This window comes from Eucyclogobius newberryi, unplaced genomic scaffold, assembly GCF_026437365.1.
Source record: "Eucyclogobius newberryi isolate DKJ021-1_F unplaced genomic scaffold, fEucNew1.0.hap1 SCAF_7, whole genome shotgun sequence".
Classification (NCBI taxonomy): Eukaryota; Metazoa; Chordata; class Actinopteri; order Gobiiformes; family Gobiidae; genus Eucyclogobius; species Eucyclogobius newberryi.
Window position 1 is genome coordinate 6,301,381 of NW_027316389.1, and position 27,228 is coordinate 6,328,608.

The 27,228-nt window shown below is 47.9% G+C and overlaps 1 protein-coding gene across 1 annotated transcript in view; it reads left to right on the forward strand.

Moving 5' to 3' along the window:
* LOC140349310 (sodium channel protein type 4 subunit alpha B-like) overlaps positions 1 to 27,228 on the forward strand; it is a 97,556-nt gene that overhangs the window by 54,841 nt on the left and 15,487 nt on the right. The window contains exons 16-22 of the mRNA XM_072435594.1: positions 5,947 to 6,101; positions 14,415 to 14,588; positions 17,582 to 17,689; positions 18,631 to 18,915; positions 19,893 to 19,946; positions 21,034 to 21,214; positions 27,093 to 27,215. Of these exons, the coding sequence (XP_072291695.1) occupies positions 5,947 to 6,101; positions 14,415 to 14,588; positions 17,582 to 17,689; positions 18,631 to 18,915; positions 19,893 to 19,946; positions 21,034 to 21,214; positions 27,093 to 27,215 (1,080 nt within the window). The remainder of the gene's footprint in view (positions 1 to 5,946; positions 6,102 to 14,414; positions 14,589 to 17,581; positions 17,690 to 18,630; positions 18,916 to 19,892; positions 19,947 to 21,033; positions 21,215 to 27,092; positions 27,216 to 27,228) is intronic.

Sequence of the window (27,228 nt, forward strand, 5' to 3'; positions counted from 1 at the left end):
GTGCCTCATGCGTGTCGTGACTCATGCGTGTCGTGACTCATGCGTGTTGTTCATGTCGTGACTCATGCGTGTTGTGTGTGTTGTGACTCATGCGTGTTGTGTGTCGTGACTCATGTCTGCCGTGCGTGTCGTGACTCGTGCGTACCGTGACACGTGCGTGTCGTGAATTATGCGTGTCGTGACTCGTGCGTGTCGTGACTCGTGCGTGTCGTGACTCGTGTGTGTCGTGACTCATGCGTGACTCATGCATGTCGTGACTCGTGCGTGTTGTGACTCATGCGTGTTGTGCGTGTCGTGACTCATGCGTGTCTTGCGTGTCGTGACTCATGTGTGTTGTGCGTGTCGTGACTCATGCGTGTCGTTACTCATGCGTGTTGTGACTCATGCGTGTCGTGCGTGTCGTGCGTGTCGTGTGCGTGTCGTGACTCATGCGTGTCGCGTGTGTCTCGTGACTCGTGCGTGTCGTGACTCGTGCGTGTCGTGACTCGTGCGTGTCGTGACTCGTGCGTGTCGTGACTCATGCGTGACTCATGCGTGTCGTGACTCATGCGTGTCGTGACTCATGCGTGTCGTGCCTCATGCGTGTCGTGACTCATGCGTGTCGTGCCTCATGCGTGTCGTGACTCATGCGTGTCGTGACTCGTGCGTGTTGTGCGTGTCATGACTCATGCGTGTCGTGCGTGTTGTGACTCATGCGTGTCGTGCGTGTCGTGACTCGTGCGTACCGTGACACGTGCGTGTCGTGACTTATGCGTGGCGTGACTCGTGCGTGTCGTAACTCGTGCGTGTCGTGCCTCATGCGTGTCGTGACTCATGCGCGTCGTGACTCGTGCGTGTTGTGCGTGTCGTGACTCATGCGTGTCGTGCGTGTTGTGACTCATGCGTGTTGTGTGTCGTGACTCATGTGTGCCGTGCGTGTCGTGACTCGTGCGTGTCGTGACTCGTGCGTGTCGTGACTCATGCGTGTCGTGACTCATGCGTGTCGTGCCTCATGCTTGTCGTGACTCATGCGTGTCGTGAGTCGTGCGTGTCGTGACTCATGCGTGTCGTGCGTGTTGTGACTCATGCGTGTTGTGCGTGTCGTGACTCAAGCGTGTTGTGTCTGTCGTGACTCGTGCGTGTCGTGACTCATGTGTGTCGTGCGTGTCGTGATTCATGCGTGTCATGTCTCATGTGTGTCGTGCGTGTCGTGACTCATGCGTGTCATGTGTGTCGTGACTCATGCGTGTTGTGTCTGTCGTGAATCATGCGTGTCATGACTCATGCGTGCCGTGCGTGTCGTGACTCATGTGTGTTGTGCGTGTCGTGACTCATGCGTGTCGTGACTCGTGCGTGTCGTGACTCATGTGTGTTGTGCGTGTCGTGACTCATGCGTGTCGTGACTCGTGCGTGTCGTGACTAATGCGTGTTGTGCGTGTTGTGACTCATGCGTGTCGTGTGCGTGTCGTGACTCATGCATGTCGTGACTCGTGCGTGTCGTGACTAATGCGTGTTGTGCGTGTTGTGACTCATGCGTGTCGTGTGCGTGTCGTGACTCATCCATGTCGTGACTCGTGCGTGTCGTGACTCATGTGTGTCGTGCGTGTTGTGACTCATGCGCGTCGTGTGTGTGTCGTGACTCATGTGTGCCGTGCGTGTCGTGACTCGTGCGTACCGTGACACGTGTGTGTCGTGACACGTGCGTGTCGTGACTTATGCGTGTCGTGACTCGTGCGTGTCGTGACTCATGCGTGACTCATGCGTGTCGTGACTCATGCGTGTCGTGCCTCATGCGTGTCGTGACTTATGCGTGTCATGACTCGTGCTAGTCGTGACTCGTGCGTGTCGTGACTCATGCGTGACTCATGCGTGTCGTGCCTCATGCGTGTCGTGCCTCATGCGTGTCGTGACTCATGCGTGTCGTGACTCATGCGTGTTGTTCATGTCGTGACTTATGCGTGTTGTGTGTGTTGTGACTCATGCGTGTTGTGTGTCGTGACTCATGCGTGTCGCGTGTGTGTCGTGACTCATGCGTGTTGTAACTCATGCGTGTCGTGCCTCATGCGTGTCGTGACTCATGCGTGTCGTGACTCGTGCGTGTTGTGCGTGTCATGACTCATGCGTGTCGTGCGTGTTGTGACTCATGCGTGTCGTGCGTGTCGTGACTCGTGCGTACCGTGACACGTGCGTGTCGTGACTTATGCGTGGCGTGACTCGTGCGTGTCGTGACTCGTGCGTGTCGTGACTCATGCGTGACTCATGCGTGTCGTGCCTCATGCGTGTCGTGACTCATGCGCGTCGTGACTCGTGCGTGTTGTGCGTGTCGTGACTCATGCGTGTCGTGCGTGTTGTGACTCATGCGTGTTGTGTGTCGTGACTCATGTGTGCCGTGCGTGTCTTGACTCATGTGTGCCGTGCGTGTCGTGACTCATGCGTGTCCTGCGTGTCGTGACACGTGCGTGTCGTGACTCGTGCGTGTCGTGACTCGTGCGTGTCGTGACCCGTGCGTGTCGTGACTCGTGCGTGTCGTGACTCATGCGTGACTCGTGCGTGTCGTGACTCGTGCGTGTCGTGACTCATGCGTGACTCGTGCGTGTCGTGACTCGTGCGTGTAGTGACTCATGCGTGTCGTGACTCATGCGTGTTGTGACTCATGCGTGTCGTGACTCATGCGTGTTGTGACTCATGCGTGTCGTGACTCATGCGTGTTGTGACTCATTTATGTTGTGCGTGTCGTGACTCATGCGTGTCGTGACTCATCCGTGTTGTGACTCATGCGTGTCGTGACTCATGCGTGTCGTGCGTGTCGTGTGCGTGTCGTGACTCATGCGTGTCGCGTGTGTGTCGTGACTCATGCGTGTCGTGACTCATGCATGTCGTGACTCATGCGTTTCGTGCGTGTCGTGTGTGTGTTGTGACTCATGCGTGTCGCGTGTGTGTCGTGACTCATGCGTGTTGTAACTCATGCGTGTCGTGACTCATGCGTGTCGTGCGTGTCGTGTGCGTGTCGTGACTCATGCGTGTCGCGTGTGTGTCGTAACTCATGCGTGTCGTAACTCATACGTGTCGTGACTCATGCGTGTCGTGTGCGTGTCGTGACTCATGCGTGTCGCGTGCGTGTTGTGACTCATGCGTGTCGTGACTCATGCGTGTCTTGCGTGTCGTGACTCATGCGTGTCGTGCATGTCGTGACTCATGCGTGGCGCGTGCGTGTCGTGACTCATGCGTGTCTTGCGTGTCGTGACTCATGCGTGTCGTGACTCATGCGTGTCGTGACTCATGCGTGTTGTGACTCATGCGTGTCGTGACTCATGCGTGTCGTGCGTGTCGTGTGCATGTCGTGACACATGCGTGTCGCTTGTGTGTCGTGACTCATGCGTGTCGTAACTCATGCGTGTCGTGACTCATGCGTGTCGTGTGCGTGTCGTGACTCATGCGTGTCGCGTGTGTGTCGTGACTCATGCGTGTTGTAACTCATGCGTGTCGTGACTCATGCGTGCCGTGCGTGTCGTGTGCGTGTCGTGACTCATGCGTGTCGTGACTCATGCGTGTCGTGACTCATGCGTTTCGTGCGTGTCGTGTGTGTGTCGTGACTCATGCGTGTCGCGTGTGTGTCGTGACTCATGCGTGTTGTATCTCATGCGTGTCGTGACTCATGCTTGTCGTGCGTGTCGTGTGCGTGTCGTGACCCATGCGTGTCGCGTGTGTGTCGTAACTCATGCGTGTCGTGCCTCATGCGTGTCGTGACTCATGCGTGTCGTGACTCGTGCGTGTTGTGCGTGTCATGACTCATGCGTGTCGTGCGTGTCGTGACTCGTGCGTACCGTGACACGTGCGTGTCGTGACTTATGCGTGGCGTGACTCGTGCGTGTCGTAACTCGTGCGTGTCGTGACTCGTGCGTGTCGTGACTCATGCGTGACTCATGCGTGTCGTGCCTCATGCGTGTCGTGACTCATGCGCGTCGTGACTCGTGCGTGTTGTGCGTGTCGTGACTCATGCGTGTCGTGCGTGTTGTGACTCATGCGTGTTGTGTGTCGTGACTCATGTGTGCCGTGCGTGTCTTGACTCATGTGTGCCGTGCGTGTCGTGACTCATGCGTGTCCTGCGTGTCGTGACACGTGCGTGTCGTGACTCGTGCGTGTCGTGACTCGTGCGTGTCGTGACCCGTGCGTGTCGTGACTCGTGCGTGTCGTGACTCGTGCGTGTAGTGACTCATGCGTGTCGTGACTCATGCGTGTTGTGACTCATGCGTGTCGTGACTCATGCGTGTTGTGACTCATGCGTGTCGTGACTCATGCGTGTTGTGACTCATTTATGTTGTGCGTGTCGTGACTCATGCGTGTCGTGACTCATCCGTGTTGTGACTCATGCGTGTCGTGACTCATGCGTGTCGTGCGTGTCGTGTGCGTGTCGTGACTCATGCGTGTCGCGTGTGTGTCGTGACTCATGCGTGTCGTGACTCATGCATGTCGTGACTCATGCGTTTCGTGCGTGTCGTGTGTGTGTCGTGACTCATGCGTGTCGCGTGTGTGTCGTGACTCATGCGTGTTGTAACTCATGCGTGTCGTGACTCATGCGTGTCGTGCGTGTCGTGTGCGTGTCGTGACTCATGCGTGTCGCGTGTGTGTCGTAACTCATGCGTGTCGTAACTCATACGTGTCGTGACTCATGCGTGTCGTGTGCGTGTCGTGACTCATGCGTGTCGCGTGCGTGTTGTGACTCATGCGTGTCGTGCGTGTCGTGACTCATGCATGTCTTGCGTGTCGTGACTCATGCGTGTCGTGCATGTCGTGACTCATGCGTGTCGCGTGCGTGTCGTGACTCATGCGTGTCTTGCGTGTCGTGACTCATGCGTGTCGTGACTCATGCGTGTCGTGACTCATGCGTGTTGTGACTCATGCGTGTCGTGACTCATGCGTGTCGTGCGTGTCGTGTGCATGTCGTGACACATGCGTGTCGCTTGTGTGTCGTGACTCATGCGTGTCGTAACTCATGCGTGTCGTAACTCATGCGTGTCGTGACTCATGCGTGTCGTGTGCGTGTCGTGACTCATGCGTGTCGCGTGCGTGTCGTGACTCATGCGTGTCGCGTGTGTGTCGTGACTCATGCGTGTTGTAACTCATGCGTGTCGTGACTCATGCGTGCCGTGCGTGTCGTGTGCGTGTCGTGACTCATGCGTGTCGTGACTCATGCGTGTCGTGACTCATGCGTTTCGTGCGTGTCGTGTGTGTGTCGTGACTCATGCGTGTCGCGTGTGTGTCGTGACTCATGCGTGTTTTATCTCATGCGTGTCGTGACTCATGCTTGTCGTGCGTGTCGTGTGCGTGTCGTGACCCATGCGTGTCGCGTGTGTGTCGTAACTCATGCGTGTCGTAACTCATGCGTGTCGTGTGCGTGTCGTGACTCATGCGTGTCGCGTGCGTGTTGTGACTCATGCGTGTCGTGCGTGTCGTGACTCATGCGTGTCTTGCGTGTCGTGACTCATGCGTGTCGTGCGTGTCGTGACTCATGCGTGTCGCGTGAGTGTCGTGACTCATGCGTGTCTTGCGTGTCGTGACTCATGCGTGTCGTGACTCGTGCGTGTCGTGCGTGTCGTGACTCGTGTGTGTCGTGCGTGTTGTGACTCATGCGTGTCGTGTGCGTGTTGTGACTCATGCGTGTCGTGACTCATGCGTGTCGCGTGCGTGTCGTGACTCATGCGTGTCGTGGCTCGTGCGTGTCGTGACTCGTGCGTGTCGTGCGTGTCGTGACTCGTGTGTGTCGTGCGTGTTGTGACTCATGCGTGTCGTGTACGTGTTGTGACTCATGCGTGTCGCGTGCGTGTCGTGACTCATGCGTGTCGCGTGCGTGTCGTGACTCATGCGTGTCGTGGCTCGTGCGTGTCGTGACTCGTGCGTGTCATGCGTGTTGTGACTCATGCGTGTCGTGTGCGTGTCGTGACTCATGTGTGTCGCGTGCGTTCGCAGAGTGCTACAGCTGCTGCCCCGCCCTGGACCTGGACGCGTCTCGAGGTTGCGGCCGCGTCTGGTCCCGCCTCCGCCGGGGCACCTTCAACATCGTTCAGCACCCGTACTTCGGCAACGGCGTCTTCTTCGTCGTCCTCGTCAGCAGCGCGGCCCTGGTAACGCAGCTTGTCCTTTATAAAGCGTGTGTAAAAAGGTTTTCAGTGACGAAGCAAAAGGAGCTTCGTTTACTTCTTTGTGGAATTCACTTGAAACTTGATTTGGGTCAAAACAAAAAAGTCCTCGTAATAAGTGATGTTTTGCTTAAAGTGCCCCCTACAGGACGAGTCAGGGCGACACAGGGGGATTCAGTTTTCCTCAGAGGACATTGTGAGAGGGTCAGTTGGAGGGCAGCCAATACCAAACGTCTTCAGTTATTTCATTATCCTGACAAGCTTCTCTCGTCACCTCACGTTAAAAGCCTCGTTTATTGGCCCTTTCGCTTCTCTTACAGTCTTAAATTCTTCTTCTCTAAACATTGCAATTTGTCACCTTCAAAAACTATGGCCTTTCCGTTATCAGTTCAACCGTCTGCCTCTCTCCACGGCGATGTGTTAAAACAAGCATTTGTACCTCTGCTCTGTGAGACGGTTCATCGTATTCACCAATGATCGTAGTATTGTCAGTATATTTAGCGACTATATTACAATCCCTCTCCTTGAACCGACACCTTAACGTGGTGGAGGGGTTTGAGTGCCCGAATGATCCCGGGAGCTATGTTGTCGGGGGCTTCATGCCCCTGGTAGGGTCTCCCAAGGCAAACAGGTCCTAGGTGACGGGTCAGAAAAAGTTCGGTTCAGAAGCCTCTTATGACGACGACACGAACAAGGCCGTTTACGTCGCCCAGATCGGCGTCACCGGGGCCCCATCCTGGAGCCAGGCCTGGGATGGGTGCTCCATGGCAAGCGCCTGGTGGCCGGGTCTTACCCCAGGGGGCCCGGCCGGGCACAGCCCGAAAGAGCGACGTGGGGCCGCCCTCCCGTGGGCCCACCACCCGCAGGAGGATCCATAAGGGGCCGGTGCAGAGAGATCTGGGCGGCAGTCGACGGCAGGGGCCTCGGCGACCAGATCTCCAGACACAGAGACTAACTCTGGGGACATGGAATGTCACCTCGCTGGGGTGGAAAGAGTCTGAGCTTGTGCGGGAGGTTGAGCGATACCGACTAGATATAGTCGGCCTCACCTCCACGCACAGTTTGGGCTCTGGAACCCATCTCCTCGAGAGGGGCTGGACGCTCTACTTCTCTGGTGTTGCCCGCGGGGAGAGGCGGCGGGCTGGTGTGGGCTTGCTGATAGCCCCTCAGCTCAGCCGCCACGTGTTGGAGTTTACCCCGGTGAACGAGAGGGTCGCGTCCCTCCGCCTTCGGGTGGGGGACAGGTCTCTCACTGTTGTGGCGGCCTACGGGCCGAACAGCAGTGCAGAGTACCCGGCCTTCTTGGAGTCCTTGGGAGGGGTACTGGACAGTGCACCGACCGGGGACTCCGTTGTTCTACTGGGGGACTTCAACGCCCACGTGGGCAATGACAGTGACACCTGGAGAGGGGTGATCGGGAAGAACGGCTTCCCCGATCTGAACCCGAGCGGTGTTCAGTTATTGGACTTCTGTGCTAGCCACGGATTGTCCATAACGAACACCATGTTCAAGCACAAGGGTGTCCATCAGTGCACATGGCACCAGGACACCCTAGGCCGGAGGTCAATGATCGACTTTGTTGCCGTGTCATCAGACCTCCGGCCGCGTGTCTTGGACACTTGGGTGAAGAGAGGGGCAGAGTTGTCAACCGATCACCACCTGGTGGTGAGTTGGATCCGCTGGCGGAGGAGGAAGCCGGACAGACTTGGCAGACCCAAGCGCATTGTGAGGGTCTGTTGGGAACGTCTAGTGGAGCCCTCTGTCAGTAGGGTATTCAACTCGCACCTCCGGGAGAGCTTCTCCCATGTCCCGGGGGAGGTTGGGGACATTGAGTCCGAGTGGACCATGTTCTCCGCCTCCATTGTTGATGCGGCTGCTCGGAGTTGTGGTCGCAAGGTCTCCGGTGCCTGTCGTGGCGGCAACCCCCGAACCCGGTGGTGGACACCGGAAGTAAGGGATGCCGTCAGACTGAAGAAGGAGGCCTATCAGGCCACTCTGGCTTGTAGGTCTCCGGAGGTCATCGACGGGTATCGGCAGGCCAAGCGAGCCGCGGCTCGTGCTGTCGCAGAGGCAAAAACCCGGGCCTGGGAGGAGTTCGGGGAGGCCATGGAGGAGGACTATCAGTCGGCACCAAAGAAATTCTGGCAAACCGTCCGGCGCCTCAGGAGGGGGAAGCAGTGTCTCACCAACACCGTTTACGGTGCGGGTGGAGGCCTGCTGACCTCAACTGGGGATGTCGTCGGACGGTGGAAGGAATACTTTGAGGATCTCCTTAATCCCTCAGTCACGTCTTCCAAAGAGGAAGTAGAGACCGGGGACTCGGAGGCTGGCTCATCCATCACCCAAGCTGAAGTCACTGAGGTTGTTCGCAAACTCCTCGGTGGCAGGGCTCCGGGGGTGGATGAGATCCGCCCTGAGTACCTAAAGTATCTGGATGTTGTAGGACTGTCTTGGTTGACACGTCTCTGCAACATCGCGTGGCGTTCGGGGACCGTGCCTCTGAACTGGCAGACCGGGGTGGTGGTCCCTCTGTTCAAGAAGGGGGACCGGAGGGTGTGTGCCAACTACAGAGGGATCACACTCCTCAGCCTCCCGGGTAAGGTCTATTCCAAGGCACTGGAGAGGAGAATCCGACCGATAGTCGAACCTCGGATTCAGGAGGAGCAGAGTGGTTTTCGTCCCGGTCGTGGAACACTGGACCAGCTCTATACCCTCCATCGGGTGCTCGAGGGCTCATGGGAGTTTGCCCAACCAGTCCACATGTGCTTTGTGGATCTGGAGAAGGCTTTCGACCGTGTCCCTCGGGGTGTCCTTTGGGGGGTGCTCCGGGAGTACGGGGTCCGGGGCCCTTTGCTCAGGGCTGTCCGGTCCCTGTATGACCGGAGCAGGAGCTGTGTTCGCATTGCCGGCAGTAAGTCAGACCTGTTCCCAGTGCATGTTGGACTCCGCCAGGGCTGCCCTTTGTCACCGGTTCTGTTCATAATTTTTATGGACAGAATTTCTAGGCGCAGTCAGGGGTCGGAGGGTGTCCGGTTTGGGGACCACAGGATCTCATCTCTGCTGTTTGCAGACGATGTTGTCCTGATGGCTCCATCAAACCCGGACCTGCAACATGCACTGGGACGGTTTGCAGCCGAGTGTGAAGCGTCTGGGATGAGAATCAGCACCTCCAAATCCGAGGCCATGGTTCTCGACCGGAAAAAGGTGGCTTGCTCTCTCCAGGTGGGTGGGGTGTCCTTGCCCCAAGTGGAGGAGTTCAAGTATCTCGGGGTCTTGTTCACGAGTGAGGGAAGGATGGAGCGTGAGATCGACAGGCGGATCGGTGCAGCGGCTGCAGTGATGCAGTCGCTGCATCGGACCGTTGTGGTAAAGAGGGAGCTGAGCCGAAAGGCAAAGCTCTCTATTTACCGGTCGGTCTACGTTCCTACCCTCACCTATGGTCATGAGCTTTGGGTAGTGACCGAAAGAACAAGATCGCGGATACAAGCGGTCGAAATGAGTTTCCTCCGCCGTGTGGCTGGGCGCTCCCTTAGAGATAAGGTGAGGAGCTCGGCCACACGGGGGGAGCTCGGAGTAGAGCCGCTGCTCCTCCACGTCGAGAGGAGCCAGCTGAGGTGGCTCGGGCATCTGTTTCGGATGCCTCCTGGGCGCCTCCCTCGGGAGGTGTTTCAGGCATGTCCCACCGGGAAGAGGCCCCGGGGAAGACCCAGGACACGCTGGAGAGACTATGTCTCTCGGCTGGCCTGGGAACGCCTCGGGATCCCCCCGGAGGAGTTAGAGGAAGTGTCTGGGGAGAAGGAAGTCTGGGAGTCCCTGCTCAGACTGCTGCCCCCGCGACCCGGCCCTGGATAAAGCGGCAGAAGATGGATGGATGGATGGATGGATATATTACAATCATGGGAAGCAGCACAGTTGTATGTGTATTGTGTACAGGGTGAAAAGTATTGGACCTAAAATGCACCCCTGAGGGCTCCCAGTGCTCACAAAAGGTAGTTGATTTTAACTTTGGCAAGTGGACTGGCCTCTACACAGATCTGAGCTGTAACTCTGTGCACGTGGTGGTGTCAGTTGTAAATAAATAAGGTTAATGCCGTACTGTGGAACATAGTGCAGCTTTAATATTACTGTTGTTTGTTGTACAGTCTTTTTATTTAGTTTCTGCTTTTGCATGGACTGTGTTTCTACTTTATTTACTGGAAGTACTTTAATATTTTCTTTACATTGTTTATATTTCTTATGTTTTGCATGTATATTTAGTGTATATTTAGTGTATATTTAGTGTATATTTAGTGTATATTTAGTGTATATTTAGTGTATATTTAGTGCACTCGCTGCACTTGAGATGAATAAATATGGAGCCAGAAGAGGTCCATAATATCTGAAACTCCAAAGCAAAAATGTGAAACTGGGCAAACAACTTTTTAAACAGTGAAAAATAAAATAATTTATTTCCTAAATTGACATTTATGATATATTTTTTGAAGTTTCTGATTTATTTTCTGATTATTATTTTTTTTAATTTCCCAAACAAAATTCAACTTCAAACTTTTTAGTCTTTTGCCGCGGGGGTGAAAAACGTCCAAACTAAGTCCAGACCAAGTCCAAACTAAGTCCAGACCACGTCCAAACTAAGTCCAGACCAAGTCCAAACTAAGTCCAAACCAAGTCCGAACTAAGTCCAGACCAAGTTCAAAATAAGTCCAGACCAAGTCCAAACTAAGTCCAAACCAAGTCCGAACTAAGTCCAGACCAAGTTCAAAATAAGTCCAGACCAAGTCCAAACTAAGTCCAAACCAAGTCCAAACTAAGTCCAAACCAAGTCCGAACTAAGTCCAGACCAAGTCCAAACTAAGTCCAGACCAAGTCCAAACTAAGTCCAGACCAAGTCCAAACTAAGTCCAAACCAAGTCCGAACTAAGTCCAGACCAAGTTCAAAATAAGTCCAGACCAAGTCCAAACTAAGTCCAGACCAAGTCCAAACTAAGTCCAGACCAAGTCCAAACTAAGTCCAGACCAAGTCCAAACTAAGTCCAAACCAAGTCCGAACTAAGTCCAGACCAAGTTCAAAATAAGTCCAGACCAAGTCCAAACTAAGTCTAGACCAAGTCCAAACTAAGTCCAGACCAAGTCCAAACTAAGTCCAGACCAAGTCCAAACTAAGTCCAGACCAAGTCCAAACTAAGTCCAAACCAAGTCCGAACTAAGTCCAGACCAAGTTCAAAATAAGTCCAGACCAAGTCCGAACTAAGTCCAGACCAAGTCCAAACTAAGTCCAGACCAAGTCCAAACTAAGTCCAAACCAAGTCCGAACTAAGTCCAGACCAAGTTCAAAATAAGTCCAGACCAAGTCCAAACTAAGTCTAGACCAAGTCCAAACTAAGTCCAGACCAAGTCCAAACTAAGTCCAGACCAAGTCCAAACTAAGTCCAGACCAAGTCCAAACTAAGTCCAAACCAAGTCCGAACTAAGTCCAGACCAAGTTCAAAATAAGTCCAGACCAAGTCCGAACTAAGTCCAGACCAAGTCCAAACTAAGTCCAGACCAAGTCCAAACTAAGTCCAAACCAAGTCCGAACTAAGTCCAGACCAAGTTCAAAATAAGTCCAGACCAAGTCCAAACTAAGTCTAGACCAAGTCCAAACTAAGTCCAGACCAAGTCCAAACTAAGTCCAGACCAAGTCCAAACTAAGTCCAGACCAAGTCCAAACTAAGTCCAAACCAAGTCCGAACTAAGTCCAGACCAAGTTCAAAATAAGTCCAGACCAAGTCCAAACTAAGTCCAAACCAAGTCCGAACTAAGTCCAGACCAAGTTCAAAATAAGTCCAGACCAAGTCCAAACTAAGTCCAAACCAAGTCCAAACTAAGTCCAAACCAAGTCCGAACTAAGTCCAGACCAAGTCCAAACTAAGTCCAGACCAAGTCCAAACTAAGTCCAGACCAAGTCCAAACTAAGTCCAAACCAAGTCCAAACTAAGTCCAAACCAAGTCCGAACTAAGTCCAGACCAAGTCCAAACTAAGTCCAGACCAAGTCCAAACTAAGTCCAGACCAAGTCCAAACTAAGTCCAAACCAAGTCCGAACTAAGTCCAGACCAAGTTCAAAATAAGTCCAGACCAAGTCCAAACTAAGTCCAAACCAAGTCCGAACTAAGTCCAGACCAAGTTCAAAATAAGTCCAGACCAAGTCCAAACTAAGTCCAGACCAAGTCCAAACTAAGTCCAGACCAAGTTCAAAATAAGTCCAGACCAAGTCCAAACTAAGTCCAAACCAAGTCCGAACTAAGTCCAGACCAAGTTCAAAATAAGTCCAGACCAAGTCCAAACTAAGTCCAAACCAAGTCCGAACTAAGTCCAGACCAAGTTCAAAATAAGTCCAGACCAAGTCCAAACTAAGTCCAAACCAAGTCCAAACTAAGTCCAAACCAAGTCCAAACTAAGTCCAAACCAAGTCCGAACTAAGTCCAGACCAAGTCCAAACTAAGTCCAGACCAAGTCCAAACTAAGTCCAGACCAAGTCCAAACTAAGTCCAAACCAAGTCCGAACTAAGTCCAGACCAAGTTCAAAATAAGTCCAGACCAAGTCCAAACTAAGTCCAGACCAAGTTCAAAATAAGTCCAGACCAAGTCCAAACTAAGTCCAAACCAAGTCCGAACTAAGTCCAGACCAAGTCCAAACTAAGTCCAGACCAAGTCCAAACTAAGTCCAGACCAAGTCCAAACTAAGTCTAGACCAAGTCCGAACTAAGTCCAGACCAAGTTCAAAATAAGTCCAGACCAAGTCCAAACTAAGTCCAAACTAAGTCCAAACCAAGTCCAAACTAAGTCTAGACCAAGTCCAAACTAAGTCCAGACCAAGTCCGAACTAAGTCCAGACCAAGTTCAAAATAAGTCCAGACCAAGTCCAAACTAAGTCCAAACCAAGTCCGAACTAAGTCCAGGCCAAGTCCAAACTAAGTCCAGACCAAGTCCAAACTAAGTCCAGACCAAGTTCAAAATAAGTCCAGATCAAGTCCAAACTAAGTCCAGACCAAGTCCAAACTAAGTCCAGACCAAGTCCAAACTAAGTCCAGACCAAGTCCAAACTAAGTCCAGACCAAGTCCAAACTAAGTCCAAACTAAGTCCAGATCAAGTCTAAACTAAGTCCAGACCAAGTCCAAACTAAGTCCAGATCAAGTCCCAACTAAGTCCAGACCAAGTCCAAACTAAGTCCAAACTAAGTCCAAACCAAGTCCGAACTAAGTCCAGACCAAGTCCAAACTAAGTCCAGACCAAGTCCAAACTAACTCCAAACCAAGTCCAAACTAAGTCCAGATCAAGTCCAAACTAAGTCCAGACCAAGTCCAAAATAAGTCCAGACCCAGTCCAAACTAAGTCCAAACCAAGTCCGAACTAAGTCCAGACCAAGTCCAAACTAAGTCCAAACCAAGTCCAAACTAAGTCCAGATCAAGTCCAAACTAAGTCCAGACCAAGTCCAAAATAAGTCCAGACCCAGTCCAAACTAAGTCCAAACCAAGTCCAAACTAAGTCCAGACCAAGTTCAAAATAAGTCCAGATCAAGTCCAAACTAAGTCCAGACCAAGTCCAAAATAAGTCCAGACCCAGTCCAAACTAAGTCCAAACCAAGTCCGAACTAAGTCCAGACCAAGTCCAAATTAAGTCCAGACCAAGTCCAAACTAAGTCCAAACCAAGTCCAAACTAAGTCCAGACCAAGTTCAAAATAAGTCCAGACCAAGTCCAAACTAAGTCCAGACCAAGTCCAAACTAAATCCAAACCAAGTCCAAACTAAGTCCAGACCAAGTCCAAACCAAGTCCAAACTAAGTCCAGACCAGGTCCAAACTAAGTCCAGACCAAGTCCAAACTAAGTCCAAACTAAGTCCAGACCAAGTCCAAACTAAGTCCAGACCAAGTCCAAACTAAGTCCAGATCAAGTCCAAACTAAGTCCAAACTAAGTCCAAACTAAGTCCAGACCAAGTCCAAACTAAGTACAGACGAAGTCCAAACTAAGTCCAAACCAAGTCCAATCCCTCCGATGGCAACAAGTTTAAATTAAGAAAATGACTTGAAACTTAAAAAGATGGTCTACTGGTGTAAAAAATAATGATAATAATTTTAATTTGAACTTAGAAAAAAAATAATCTTTAAAATAAATTAAACACTTGGAATATTTGTGTTTTTAACGTGAACTTAAGGAAATCAGTTCATTATTTTTCACAGCTGAGTTTGTTGCACTTGTTTGGTGCCACATTGGCTCCGCCCCTCTCACGCCGCTGACCGTGCTTGTCGTTCGCCGCAGGTCTTCGAGGACATGTACCTGCCCACGCGCCCGACCCTCATGACCTGCCTGGGATATCTGGACCAGGGGGTCACTTACCTGTTCGTCCTGGAGGTTCTCTTCAAATGGCTCGGACTCGGCTTCAGGAGATACTTCACCGACGGCTGGTGCTGGCTCGACCTCGTAGTGACGCTCGTACGTTCAAGGCGCCCGCACTCACGTCGTTTCAAGGGTTAGAGGTTTAGAGGGTTAGAGGGTGAGGGTTAGAGGGTTAGGGTTAGAGGGTTAGAGGGTGAGGGTTAGAGGGTTAAGGTTAGAGGGTTAGAGGGTTAGAGGGTTAGAGGGTTAGAGGGTTAGAGGTTTAGAGGGTTAGAGGGTGAGGGTTAGAGGGTTAGAGGGTGAGGGTTAGAGGGTTAGGGTTAGAGGGTTAGAGGGTTAGAGGGTGAGGGTTAGAGGGTTAGAGGGTTAAGGTTAGAGGGTTAGAGGGTTAGAGGTTTAGAGGGTTAGAGGGTGAGGGTTAGAGGGTTAGAGGGTGAGGGTTAGAGGGTTAGGGTTAGAGGGTTAGAGGGTGAGGGTTAGAGGGTTAGAGGGTTAGAGGGTTAAGGTTAGAGGGTTAGAGGGTTAGAGGGTTAGAGGGTGAGGGTTAGAGGGTTAGAGGGTGAGGGTTAGAGGGTTAGGGTTAGAGGGTTAGAGGGTTAGAGGGTTAGAGGGTTAAGGTTAGAGGGTTAGAGGGTTAGAGGGTTAGAGGGTTAGAGGTTTAGAGGGTTAGAGGGTGAGGGTTAGAGGGTTAGAGGGTGAGGGTTAGAGGGTTAGGGTTAGAGGGTTAGAGGGTTAGAGGGTGAGGGTTAGAGGGTTAGAGGGTTAAGGTTAGAGGGTTAGAGGGTTAGAGGTTTAGAGGGTTAGAGGGTGAGGGTTAGAGGGTTAGAGGGTGAGGGTTAGAGGGTTAGGGTTAGAGGGTTAGAGGGTGAGGGTTAGAGGGTTAGAGGGTTAAGGTTAGAGGGTTAGAGGGTTAGAGGGTTAGAGGGTTAGAGGGTGAGGGTTAGAGGGTTAGAGGGTTAGAGGGTTAGAGGGTTAGAGGGTTAGTGAGTTAGAGGGTGAGGGTTAGAGGGTTAGAGGGTTAGGGTTAGAGGGTTAGGGTTAGAGGGTTAGAGGGTAAGGGTTAGGGTTAGAAGGTAAGGGTTAGAGGGTTAGGGTGTTAGGGTGAGAGGGTAAGGGTTAGAGGGTTAGAAGGTTAGGGTTAGAGGGTTAAGGTTAGGGGTTAGGGTTAGGGGTTAGAGGGTAAGGGTTAGAGGGTAAGGGTTAGAGGTTAGAGGGTAAGGGTTAGAGGGTAAAGGTTAGAGGGTTAGAATTAGAGGGTTAGAGGGTTAGAGGGTCAGAGGATTAGAGGGTCAGAGGGTTAGAGGGTTAGAGGGTTAGGGTGTTAGGGTTAGAAGGTTAGGGTGTTAGAGTTAGAGGGTTAGAGGGTTAGAGGGTTAGAGGGTTAGAGGGTCAGAGGGTTAGAGGGTCAGAGGGTTAGAGGGTTAGAGGGTTAGGGTGTTAGGGTTAGAAGGTTAGGGTGTTAGAGTTAGAGGGTTAGAGGGTTAGAGGGTTAGAGGGTTAGAGGGTCAGAGGGTTAGAGGGTCAGAGGGTTAGAGGGTTAGAGGGTTAGGGTTAGAAGGTTAGGGTGTTAGAGTTAGAGGGTTAGGGTGTTAGGGTTAGAGGGTTAGGGTGTTAGGGTTAGAGGGTAAGGGTTAGAGGGTTAGAGGTTTAGGGTGTTAGGGTTAGAGGGTTAGGGTGTTAGGTTTAGGGTGTTAGGGTTAGGGTTAGAGGGTTAGGGTGTTAGGGTTAGAGGGTTAGGGTTAGAGGGTTAGGGTTAGAGGGTTGGCGGATTAGGGTTAGAGGGTTACGGTTAGAGGGTTAGGGGTTAGAGGGTTAGGGATTGGAGGGTTTGGGTTAAGGTTAGAGGGTTAGGGTTAAGGTTAGGGATTAGAGTACGGCGTTAGAGTTAGGGGTTAGGGTTAGAGGGTTTTAGGGTTAGAGGGTTAGGGGGTTAGATGGTTTTAGGGTTAGGGGTTTAGAGGGTTTTTGGGTTAGGGGTTAGAGAGTTTTAGGGGTTAGGGGTTTTTAGGGTTAGAGGGTTAGAGGGCTAGAGGGTTAGAGGGTGAGGGTTAGAGGGTAAGGGTTAGGGTTAGAGGGTAAGGGTTAGAGGGTTAGGGTGTTAGAGTTAGAGGGTAAGGGTTAGAGGGTTAGGGTGTTAGGGTTAGGGTTAGAGGGTAAGAGTTAGAGGGTTAGAGGGTAAGGGTTAGAGGGTTAGGGTTAGAGGGTTAGAGGTTAGAGGGTAAGGGTTAGAGGGTAAGGGTTAGAGGGTAAGGGTTAGAGGGTTAGAGTTAGAGGGTTTTAGGGTTAGAGGGTTAGAGGGTTAAGGGTTAGAGGGTTTTAGGGTTAGAGGGTTAGGGGTTAGAGGGTTAGGGTGTTAGGGTTAGAGGGTTAGGGTGTTAGAGTTAGAGGGTTAAAGGGTTAGGGTGTTAGAGTTAGAGGGTTAAAGGGTTAGGGTGTTAGGGTTAGGGTTAGAGGGTTAGGGTGTTAGGGTTAGAGGGTAAGGGTTAGAGGGTTAGAGGTTTAGGGTGTTAGGGTTAGAGGGTTAGGGTGTTAGGTTTAGGGTGTTAGGGTTAGAGGGTAAGGGTTAGAGGGTTAGAGGGTTTGAGGGTTTGAGGGTTAGGGTGTTAGGGTTAGAGGGTAAGGGTTAGAGGGTTAGGGTGTTAGGGTTAGGGTGTTAAGGTTAGAGGGTTAGGGTTAGAGGGTTAGAGGGTAAGGGTTAGAGGGTTACGGTTAGAGGGTTAGGGGTTAGAGGGTTAGGGGTTAGAGGGTTAGGGATTGGAGGGTTTGGGTTAAGGTTAGAGGGTTAGAGGGTTAGGGTTAAGGATTAGAGTACGGCGTTAGAGTTAGGGGTTAGGGTTAGAGTGTTTTAGGGTTAGAGCGTTAGGGGGTTAGATGGTTTTAGGGTTAGGGGGTTAGAGGGTTTTTTGGTTAGGGGTTTTTAGGGTTAGGGGGTTGGATGGTTTTAGGGTTAGGAGGTTAGAGAGTTTTTGGGTTAGAGGGTTTTAGGGTTAGGGGTTAGAGGGCTTTAGGGTTAAGGGTTAGAGGGTAAAATAAAAACGGTAAAATAAGCTCCATGTGGTGACGTTGTGCCGCGTTTTCGTCCTCTTCAGGCTTGCGTTTTGTCGGTGGCGGCTCAAACCTCTGGGTTAGGCTCTGCTCTGGTCAGTCTGAAAGCGCTCAGGCCCCTGAGGATCCTCGCTCACGTCAAAGGCACACGGGTGAGGAACGCAACAAAATACATTTCTATAATGAGAAGAAAGGTTTGCACGACTGCCAGATGAATCAGAATAAAGAAGAAATACTGTTTGTACCGTTTCGAAGTACCAAGTAGTAAAAGTATTTCAAGCTGATTTCAAGAACTATTAATGTACGAAAAATTATGATTTGGGTTTGAAAACAGAAACAAATACATTTTCAATTTTTTCTAGCTGTTTTTCTATGGGTCTAGGTTAGTCGGGCCGTCAACTCGCGCTGTGAACTTGCTAAAAAATACCCCCCCACAGCCATTTCAGGTGGTCTAAAACTGTGTGGTGTGGAAAGTGCTTGGTTTCAAATGTAGTGAGGTAAAACATGGTTATGACAGTATTGCACATGCATATGACAATATGAAACCAAGCATGCATATGACAGTATTGCACATGATTATTACGGCATTGCACATGCATATGACAGTATTGCACATGATTATCACAGTATTGCACATGAATATGACAGTATTGCACATGCATATGACAGTATTGCACATGCATATGACAGTATTGCACATGATTATAATGGTATTGCACATGAATATGACAGTATTGCACATGAATATGACAGTATTGCACATGACTGACAGTATTGCACATGCTTATGACAGTATTGCACATGAATATGACAGTATTTCACATTACTATGACAGTATTGCACATGGTTATGACATTATTGTACATGAATATGAAAGTATTGCACATGAGTATGACAGTATTGCACATGAATATGAAAGTATTGCACATGAGTATGTATTGCACAGTATCGCACATGATTATGACAGTATTGCACATGATTATGACAGTATTGCACATGATTATGACAGTATTGCACATGATTATGACAGTATTGCACAGTGCTAAAACGCCGGCCGGTCGGCGCTCAAACGCTACTCTTCGGCGTGTTGCAGGTGTCCGTGTCCGTCCTGCTGAGGATGCTGCCGTCGCTCCTGGACGTGCTCTTCGTCACGTGCACGGTCTGGCTCTTCTTCGCCATCGTGTTGATCCAGTCATTCGCGGGAAGCTTTTACTACTGCATCAACGAAACGTCCAACGAGATCTTTCACCCGGACGTAGTGCCAAACAAGAGCGAATGTTTCACCCTAATGATGTCGAGCCCCTCGGAGGTCAGCTGGAAGAACGCGCCCTTCAACTTCGACAGCATTCCCGCCGCCCACCTCACACTGTTTTCTATGGTAAGTTCAGAAGCGCTTCAGGCTTTATTATTTTGAATCAAAATGGTCTTATGAAGATTAAAGACATACCGTATTTTCTGGACTATAAGTCGCACCTTTCTTCGTAGTTTTGATAACTTATACTTACATTTAGACTTATATACTTAGACTTATACTCCAGAGCGAGTTATATATGATATGATTTGTTATTTTCACACTTACAACCGCATTTCATACTCCAGTGCGACTTATATATGTTTTTTTTTTCTCTATTATGCATTCTTTGGCTGGTGCGACTTATAGTCCAGAAATTACGGTATTATGCAAAACTGACCTTTTAACCTTGCCCCTTCATCAAATACACACCTGGAGTTGTGCTGAGCTTAGTTTACAACTGTTTGATGGATCCTGTTTAATAAGTCCTCTGCCTCAGAACCTCAGAAAACACCTAGTTTTTGCCGTCAAAGATAGAGCACCCAGATCGTTTGTGTTTCTGGCCCGTAGGACAGCGCAGTGTGAAATGGGGATGAGACTGGGAAAAGACATCGCAGCACATTGTCAGGAGCTGGATTTGAGCTCACGTCGCTGCTGCCTGCGAGCAAATGTGCCATCCTCTCTGCCACGAGCGGCACATTCTGCACTGTCAGACTCACGCCCTCCATTCACGTTCATTACAAGTGCATCCGACATTAGCATGCTAGCTTTTGTTTATGTCCCCTTTATAATTCTCACCCCTGCCAGTGGGTAGTGTTCTAACTCCTGATGAGGAAAGTATTCAAGAGCCTGTTTAAAGGCCAGAAACAACACAAACACTGCTTTATATTTGTTTAACTCTGTTTGGATCAATATATAAATAATAATCCACGGTGTCATAGGTTATAACTGTAAAGAAGACAAAAGCATAATATGTCTCCTTTAAGTCTAACTCTGTAGAATATTGTGTGTTACATGTTTTTGCGTTGTTAGTGATCTTTGTTTTCAAATTGTGTGTTTTTCAGGCCACGTTTAAAGGCTGGATTGACACTCTTTATAATGTAGTAGATTCTAGAATGGTGAGTAAACTCAAAAAAGTCTCAAAACTGTTAAATGTAGTATAGATTCATACTTTAAGCACTTACGTAAGCAATAGAGCGCCCCCTGCAGCTTTCTTGTGAAAGTACATAGTAATTATACTGTCGTAATAAGTGATCACAAACAAAAAACATTTCACATTGTCATGAATAAAAAAGAGCCAGGGTTTCTCAGGAGAGTTATCCTCAGTTTGATAAAACATATTTAACCATCACAGGGACAAAGCCATTCAATAAGGTGAAAATGTTACTAGCTTCTGCTTTAAACAGGCTTTATTATCTAGTTTTCACAATGATTTATAACTAACTAATCTTGAACTAAACTAGGACCAAACCAGGACTAAACTTGGCCCAAACCGAACCCAAAACATAATTAAACTGCCAAAGATGGAAATTACTTTTTTTAGTGACAGTATACTGAATGATAGAACTGTACAAAACCAGGCACAAAACAGGATTAAAAAGGCCCAAACCTGGACTAATGGACTAAACTGGGACTAAACCAGGACTAAATGAGGATTAATCTAGGACTAAACCAGAAGTAAACTGGGACTAAACTAGGGCTAAATCAGGACTAAACCTGAGACTAAACCAGGATTAAACTAGGATTAAACTAGGACTAAACCAGAAGTCAACTGGGACTAGGGCTGAACCAGGACTAAACCGAGACTAAACCAGGATTAAACTAGGATTAAACCAGGACTAAACTAAGACTAAACCAGGATTAAACCAGGATTAAACCAGGACTAAACCAGGACTGAACCAGGACTAAACCGAGACTAAACCAGGATTAAACTAGGATTAAACCAGGACTAAACTAAGACTAAACCAGGATTAAACCAGGATTAAACCAGGACTAAACCAGGACTGAACCAGGACTAAACCAGAAGTAAACTGGGACTAAACCAGGACTAAACCAGGATTAAACTAGGATTAAACCAGGACTAATCTAAGATTAAACCAGAACAAATCTAGAACTGAACCAGTCCCAAACGAGGACCAAACCATGTCTAAACTAGAACCAAACCTGAACTAAACCGGGTCTCAATGGGGATTTTCTGTATTGCAGGTCGAGGATCAGCCCATGTTTGAAAACAATGTCACTTTTTACTTATTCTTCGTCAACTTCTTCCTGTTTGGCTGTTTCTTCTGCTGCATCCACATCCTCAAAGTGCTGCTGGACTCATACAGCTCCCAGACACGCAAGATAAGTATCACTCACAACACATTACACGCTTTTCATCTTTCATTTCCATCTTAATACAAGAATGACAGGCATTATATAAAATGTTAGTAGATGGCAAAACTAACAGTTTCAAGAATTAGACGGTTTTAGACAAGATTAGATCGCATGGAGAGATATTGTTCCCTGCGGTGGCAGATGAATCAGAAAAATCAGATGCGTATTTTGGGCGCAACGAATTACACTGATCCGAATGTGCAGCCGGATCCAAGACGAGTGCTTAGGGGCCGTCATCAAATAGCAAAACGAAAAATGGAAACATTTTATAGCTGGAATGGAACGTCAAATAGAGCTGTACAATTTGAATAACACAATAAATACACCATGATGGACGCCACAGCGACCTTTGTTTTTCCATCAGAAGCTTAATACATATTTTTTGTCAGTGTAAAGACAATATGTAAAGAGACTCCTGCAAATTGTCATCTGATTGATGATGATATGGAAGAAAGTTGTAAATAAATTAATCTAACTTGGTGTTAATTAATTTGTTCAACAACTAATTTTATTTGCAAGTTTTCTGTGTTTAAAAAAAAAATGTTTAAAAAGTGTTTAAAAGTTCATGTTTGGAGTTTTTTTTTTAAATAGAATGTTTGCAAATACATTTGAAATAAATATTCTTGTTACATCAATGGAAAATATTGTTAGTTAGATTGTTAGTCACTTTCGTGTTTTGCAATGCAGCTTATCAAATTGCTATAGAAATTTTAAAAAATGGACGTTGTTTAGCAGCACCGCTATACAAGTGAAAATCCTTAATCTGAACCCTGAAGTTGCACCCCGGCCAAAACTATTTAAAAAAAGTGCGACTTATAGTGCGGAAAATATGGTTAAAAAAAAAACAGATTATTTAAAACTGAGACTACTAACTAAGACTTATTTAAAAAACCTCTTATACTCTTAATAAAAATAATAATAACACTCCTATTTACAGCTTGCACCAGGATAATTGAAAATATGTCAGAGTATTACACATGATTATAAGAGTATTGCACATGAATATGATAGGATTGCACATGGTTATGACAGTATTGCACATGGTTATGACAGTATTGCACATTAATATGACAGTATTGCACATGGACATTACAGTATAGCACATGATTATGACAGTATTGCACATGATTATGACAGTATTGCACATGGATATTACAGTATAGCACATGATTATGACAGTATTGCACATTATTATGACAGTATTGCATATGAATGACAATACTGCACATGAATATGACAATATTGCACATGAATATGACATTATTCCACATGCATATGACAGTATTGCACAAGATTATGACAGTATTGCACATGATTATGACAGTATTACACATGATTATAACAGTATTGCACATGATTATGACAGTATTGCACATGATTATGACAGTAATAGTACATTAAATTGGGATTTCAACTCCATTCCACCCAATACATAAACTCTGACTATTATCCTACTTTGTAATCTGTAATTAGGCAAGGCAAGGCAAGGCAAGTTTATTTGTAGAGCACATTTCATACACAAGGCAATTCAAAGTGCTTCACAGCAGGAAAAATGCATTCAAATCACAAAGAAATTACAGAAACAGAAATACAATAAAATTAACTAAATTAAAAATTATCAATCCAACTGATTTTCTAAACTAATAAAATCACAAACAAAAGAGAGGAGTGCAAAGAAAAAATCCTTTCAGTCATATGCGCAGCTAAACAAAACTGTTTTTAGCTTAGATTTGAACATTGTCAGAGTAGAAGTCTGTCTCACATCTTCAGGAAGACTGTTCCAGATTTTAGCTGCATAAAACTGAAACGCAGATTCCCCATGTTTTGTCCTGACTCTGGGCACCAGCAAGAGGCCGGTCCCTGAGGTCCTCAGAGTCCGAGATGGTTCATATGGCACTAACATATCCAAGATGTACTTTGGTGCTAGGCCATGGAGAGACTTGTACACAAGCAGAGCTGCTTTAAAGTCTATTCTCTGAGCCACAGGAGCCAGTGCAGAGACCTGAGAACAGGACTAATGTGATCATACTTCCTGGTTCTAGTCAGGACCCGAGCAGCAGCGTTCTGGATGTACTGCAGCTGTTTTACAACTCGTTTGGAGAGGCCAGTGAGCAGGCCGTTACAGTAGTCTAATCTACTGGAGACAAACGCATGGATAAGTCTCTCTAAATCTGGTTTTGACACTATATTTTTGATTTTGGCAATGTTTTTTAGATGGTAAAAAGCTGCTGATGTTATTGATTTGACGTGGCTATTAAAGTTCAAGTCTGAGTCCATTATTACCCCCAGATTTCTAATTTGGTTTGTAGGTTTTAGAGCGAGACTCTGGAGGTGACCGCTAACACTTTCTCTTTGTTTCTGTGGGCCAAAAACGATTATTTCAGTCTTGTCTGAGTTCAGCTGGAGAAAGTTGTTTTGCATCCACAAACTGATCTGTTGGATGCAGTGACAGAGTGAATCTACTGGTCCATAGTCACCTGCCGATAGATCTGAGTGTCGTCTGCATAATTGTGATAGGACACATTTTCACTGCGTATCAACTGACCCAACGGCAGCATGTAGAGGTTGAACAGAAGGGGACCCAGGACTGACCCTTGGGGCACTCCACAGGTCAGGGTCATGTGGTCTGAGACACAGCTACCAATTTCAACAAAGTACTTCCTGTCTTCCAGATAGGACCTTAACCAGTTTAGGGCAGTGCCAGTGATGCCCACCCAGTCCTCTAGTCTCTGTAAGAGGATCCCATGATCGACAGTGTCAAAAGCAGCACTCAGATCTAACAGAATTAAGACTGAGGCTTTGCCCGTGTCAGTGTTCAGGCGGATGTCATTTGTCACCTTGACAAGAGCAGTCTCAGTGCTGTGATGAGGTCTAAAACCTGACTGAAAAACATCAAATGAGTTGTTTATTAAGAGGAAATCTGTGAGCTGTTGGTAAACAACCTTTTCAAGGACTTTGCCCAAAAATGGCAGATTAGAGATGGGCCGGTAATGACTCAGTACTGCGGCATCAAGACTGCTCTTCTTTAGGAGAGGCTTTATGACCGCAGTTTTCAAAGACATTGGGAATGTTCCAGATTGAAGCGACATGTTAATTATGTGAGTGAATGGTGCTAACAAACTGTTCAGCACAGACTTTAGAAATCTGGTGGGTAACACATCAAGGCAGCATGTAGATGAACTCAGACTGGTGATGATCTCATGGACAGTTTTGTCAGTTACTGGTGCAAAGTGAGTTAGCTCTAAGTGTCTTGGTGGTTTTAGGGTAATTATTTGCATTGTGGGATTTATAGCATTTTTAATGCCCTGAACTTTGTCATTAAAGAATAATGCAAACTCATTACACTTGGATGTGGAAATGAGTTCTAACGGCAGCTGAGCTGGAGGGTTTGTTAATCTGTTTACTGTGGCAAACAGGACACGCGAGTTGTTACTGCAGCTTCCAATTATTTCAGAAAAATATCTTTCCCTAGTTCTACATAAGATTAGGTTGTACATGTTCAGCTTTTCTTTGTAAATCTCTTTTTGAACCTGGAGCTTTGACTTGCGCCATTTCCGTTCGGCCCTGCGGCACTCCCTTTTCTGTGCCCTGACCGAATCATCATTTCTCCACGGCGCCTTCTGCTTATTTTTAACCATTTTAGCCTTTATAGGGGCGATGGTGTCCAGAACATTCAAAACACTAGATGTAACAGAGTTCAACAAATCATTTACATTAGAACATGAGACATTTTCAAAGTTTATCATTTCCATAAACAGTGCACCTGTGCCATCACTTATGTGTCTCCTCTGAACAACTGCAGGACCAACCGGAGGTTGGGGAGAAACAGACAGGTCAAAGAAGACACAGAAATGATCAGACAGAGCAACATCGATCACATTAATATTTGAAATATTTACCCCCTTTGTAATTATGAGATCTAGAGTGTGTCCTTTGCTGTGGGTGGGGCCTCTCACATGCTGAGTAAGACTGAAGGTTTCAAGGACAGCATCAAGCTCTTTAGCGTTTCTGTCACAAATATTATCAACATGCACGTTGAAATCACCTGTAATGACCAAACCATCAAAGTCTGTGCATATGACTGAAAGCATCTCAGTAAAATCATCAATAAAACTTTGGCAGTGCTGGGGAGGCTTGTATAAAACAATGAAGAGAATGGATGGAGACCGTTTTAGCTCCATTTTAAAGGATACATACTCAAATGATGAAAACACCCCAAAAGACAACCTGCGGGTAATTATTTCATCTCTAAAGACAGCACAGACTCCACCCCCTTTTTTGTTTTCTCGTGTTTCAGATTCAAACTTAAAGTTGGGTGGAGCAGATTCTATCAGAACTACATTTCCTGTGTTTTTGTCAAGCCATGTTTCAGTTAAAAACATAAAATCAAGATTATAAGAAGAAATAAAATTATTAATTAAGAGAGATTTGTTACATAAGGATCTGACATTTAGCACAGCAAGTTTCAGACTAGTTTCAGTGAGACTGGGCTTTATCTTTTCACAGGGAATATGAATCACATTTCTCAGATTGGGCCTGACTCGCATTTTGTTTTTCCATCTGTGTGATGATGTGACTACAGAAATAGCACTAGGGGGGGCTCTTTTTACATAGGGCCCCGGGTTGGTTTGATTTTTAATGTGACAATAAGTCCCGGCAACGCTGAGACCCAGTGCATCCTAGCTATGGGAGATACCAGGTAAAAGGCGAGGTTGGATGGGTGGTGGGGCTTTTGTAGCCAAGGAGAGTTTGGGACCAGGTGAGAGGCGAGGGGGGATGGGTGGTGGGGCTTTTGTTGGTGTAGTCGGCATAGCCCTTGCTATATTGGGCGTGAGTGGAGCCATCTTAATGCCTGATTTGATCAGACTTTCAAAATGGCTGGGAAGGCCCATGGGTGAGAGTGGAGATGAGAAGGAGAATGATGAATCTTTAGTGGGAGTAGATGTTGCAGGGGGAACCCAGGGCTGGTGTGAAGGCAGGGGCGATGACAGGGATGTTGTTGGGCTTGTCACAGATGGGTCCAAGGCCTTTGAAGATTGTTCCTTTGCTGGAGGCGGTGGAGGTGAATGTGGAGCAGCTGGAGCTGAATCCTTTGCTGGTGGTGGTGGAGCAGCTGCTGATGAATCCTTTGGTGGAGGCTGAGGTTGTGGTGCTTTTGATGTTGAAACATTGGCTCGGTCTTTGGCTGATGGAGCAGGAATTCTTCTCTCATTCCTCTCTTCTCTAACTATCTGCTCAGGACCCTGTCCAGGCCCAGTCCAATGCCTCAGAGCGTGGAGCAGGTTCTCTGTCAGCACCCTCACTCCACCTCTGCATAGGTGGGGGCCATTTCTCTTAAACAGGTCCTCTCGTTTCCAGAATAGATAGAAGTTCTCAATATAGTGTAGTCCTCTCGGGGGACACTCTTTGGACAGCCATGTGTTCAGCTGAAGAAGCCGGCTAAACTTGTTTATCCTCCTGTCGATGTTTGGAAGAGGTCCACTTATGAAAGTTTTGATTTCCATTTTATCAAGCACGTCGAATAACTTCAAGAAGTCTTTTTTCAAAACTTCAGTCTGTTCCCGCCGCATGTCCACTGCACCCACGTGCACAATCAGCTGTTTAGCTCCTCCATGCTTAGCCATAATATTTGGAAGGAGTGACGTTATCTCAGAAACAGTGGCGCTTGGAAAAGAATGTGTGTTTATCTTTTCATGCGTCACGTGACTTATAGGTTATAATTAACCTAGTATTTGACAATTAACCTAGTATTTGACAATTTAACGAGCAAAACATAAACCAGGACAAACATTAGATTGATACTGTATTTCCTTTCACAATGTATTATTCATTTTGTACCTTATTGTGACTGCACAAAAAAAAAAATTGGTCAGTTAATTCATGATTAGGGTTGTTTTTTGGATTGTTTCTATACGTTGGAGGATCGCACTTGTTTTTGACGGAGAAGCAGCAGGAGGATTTCAACTGTATCAGGTTTGGCTCCAAAAGACCGTTGGCCCCTTGTCCGCGTCCTGAGGTGAGTTC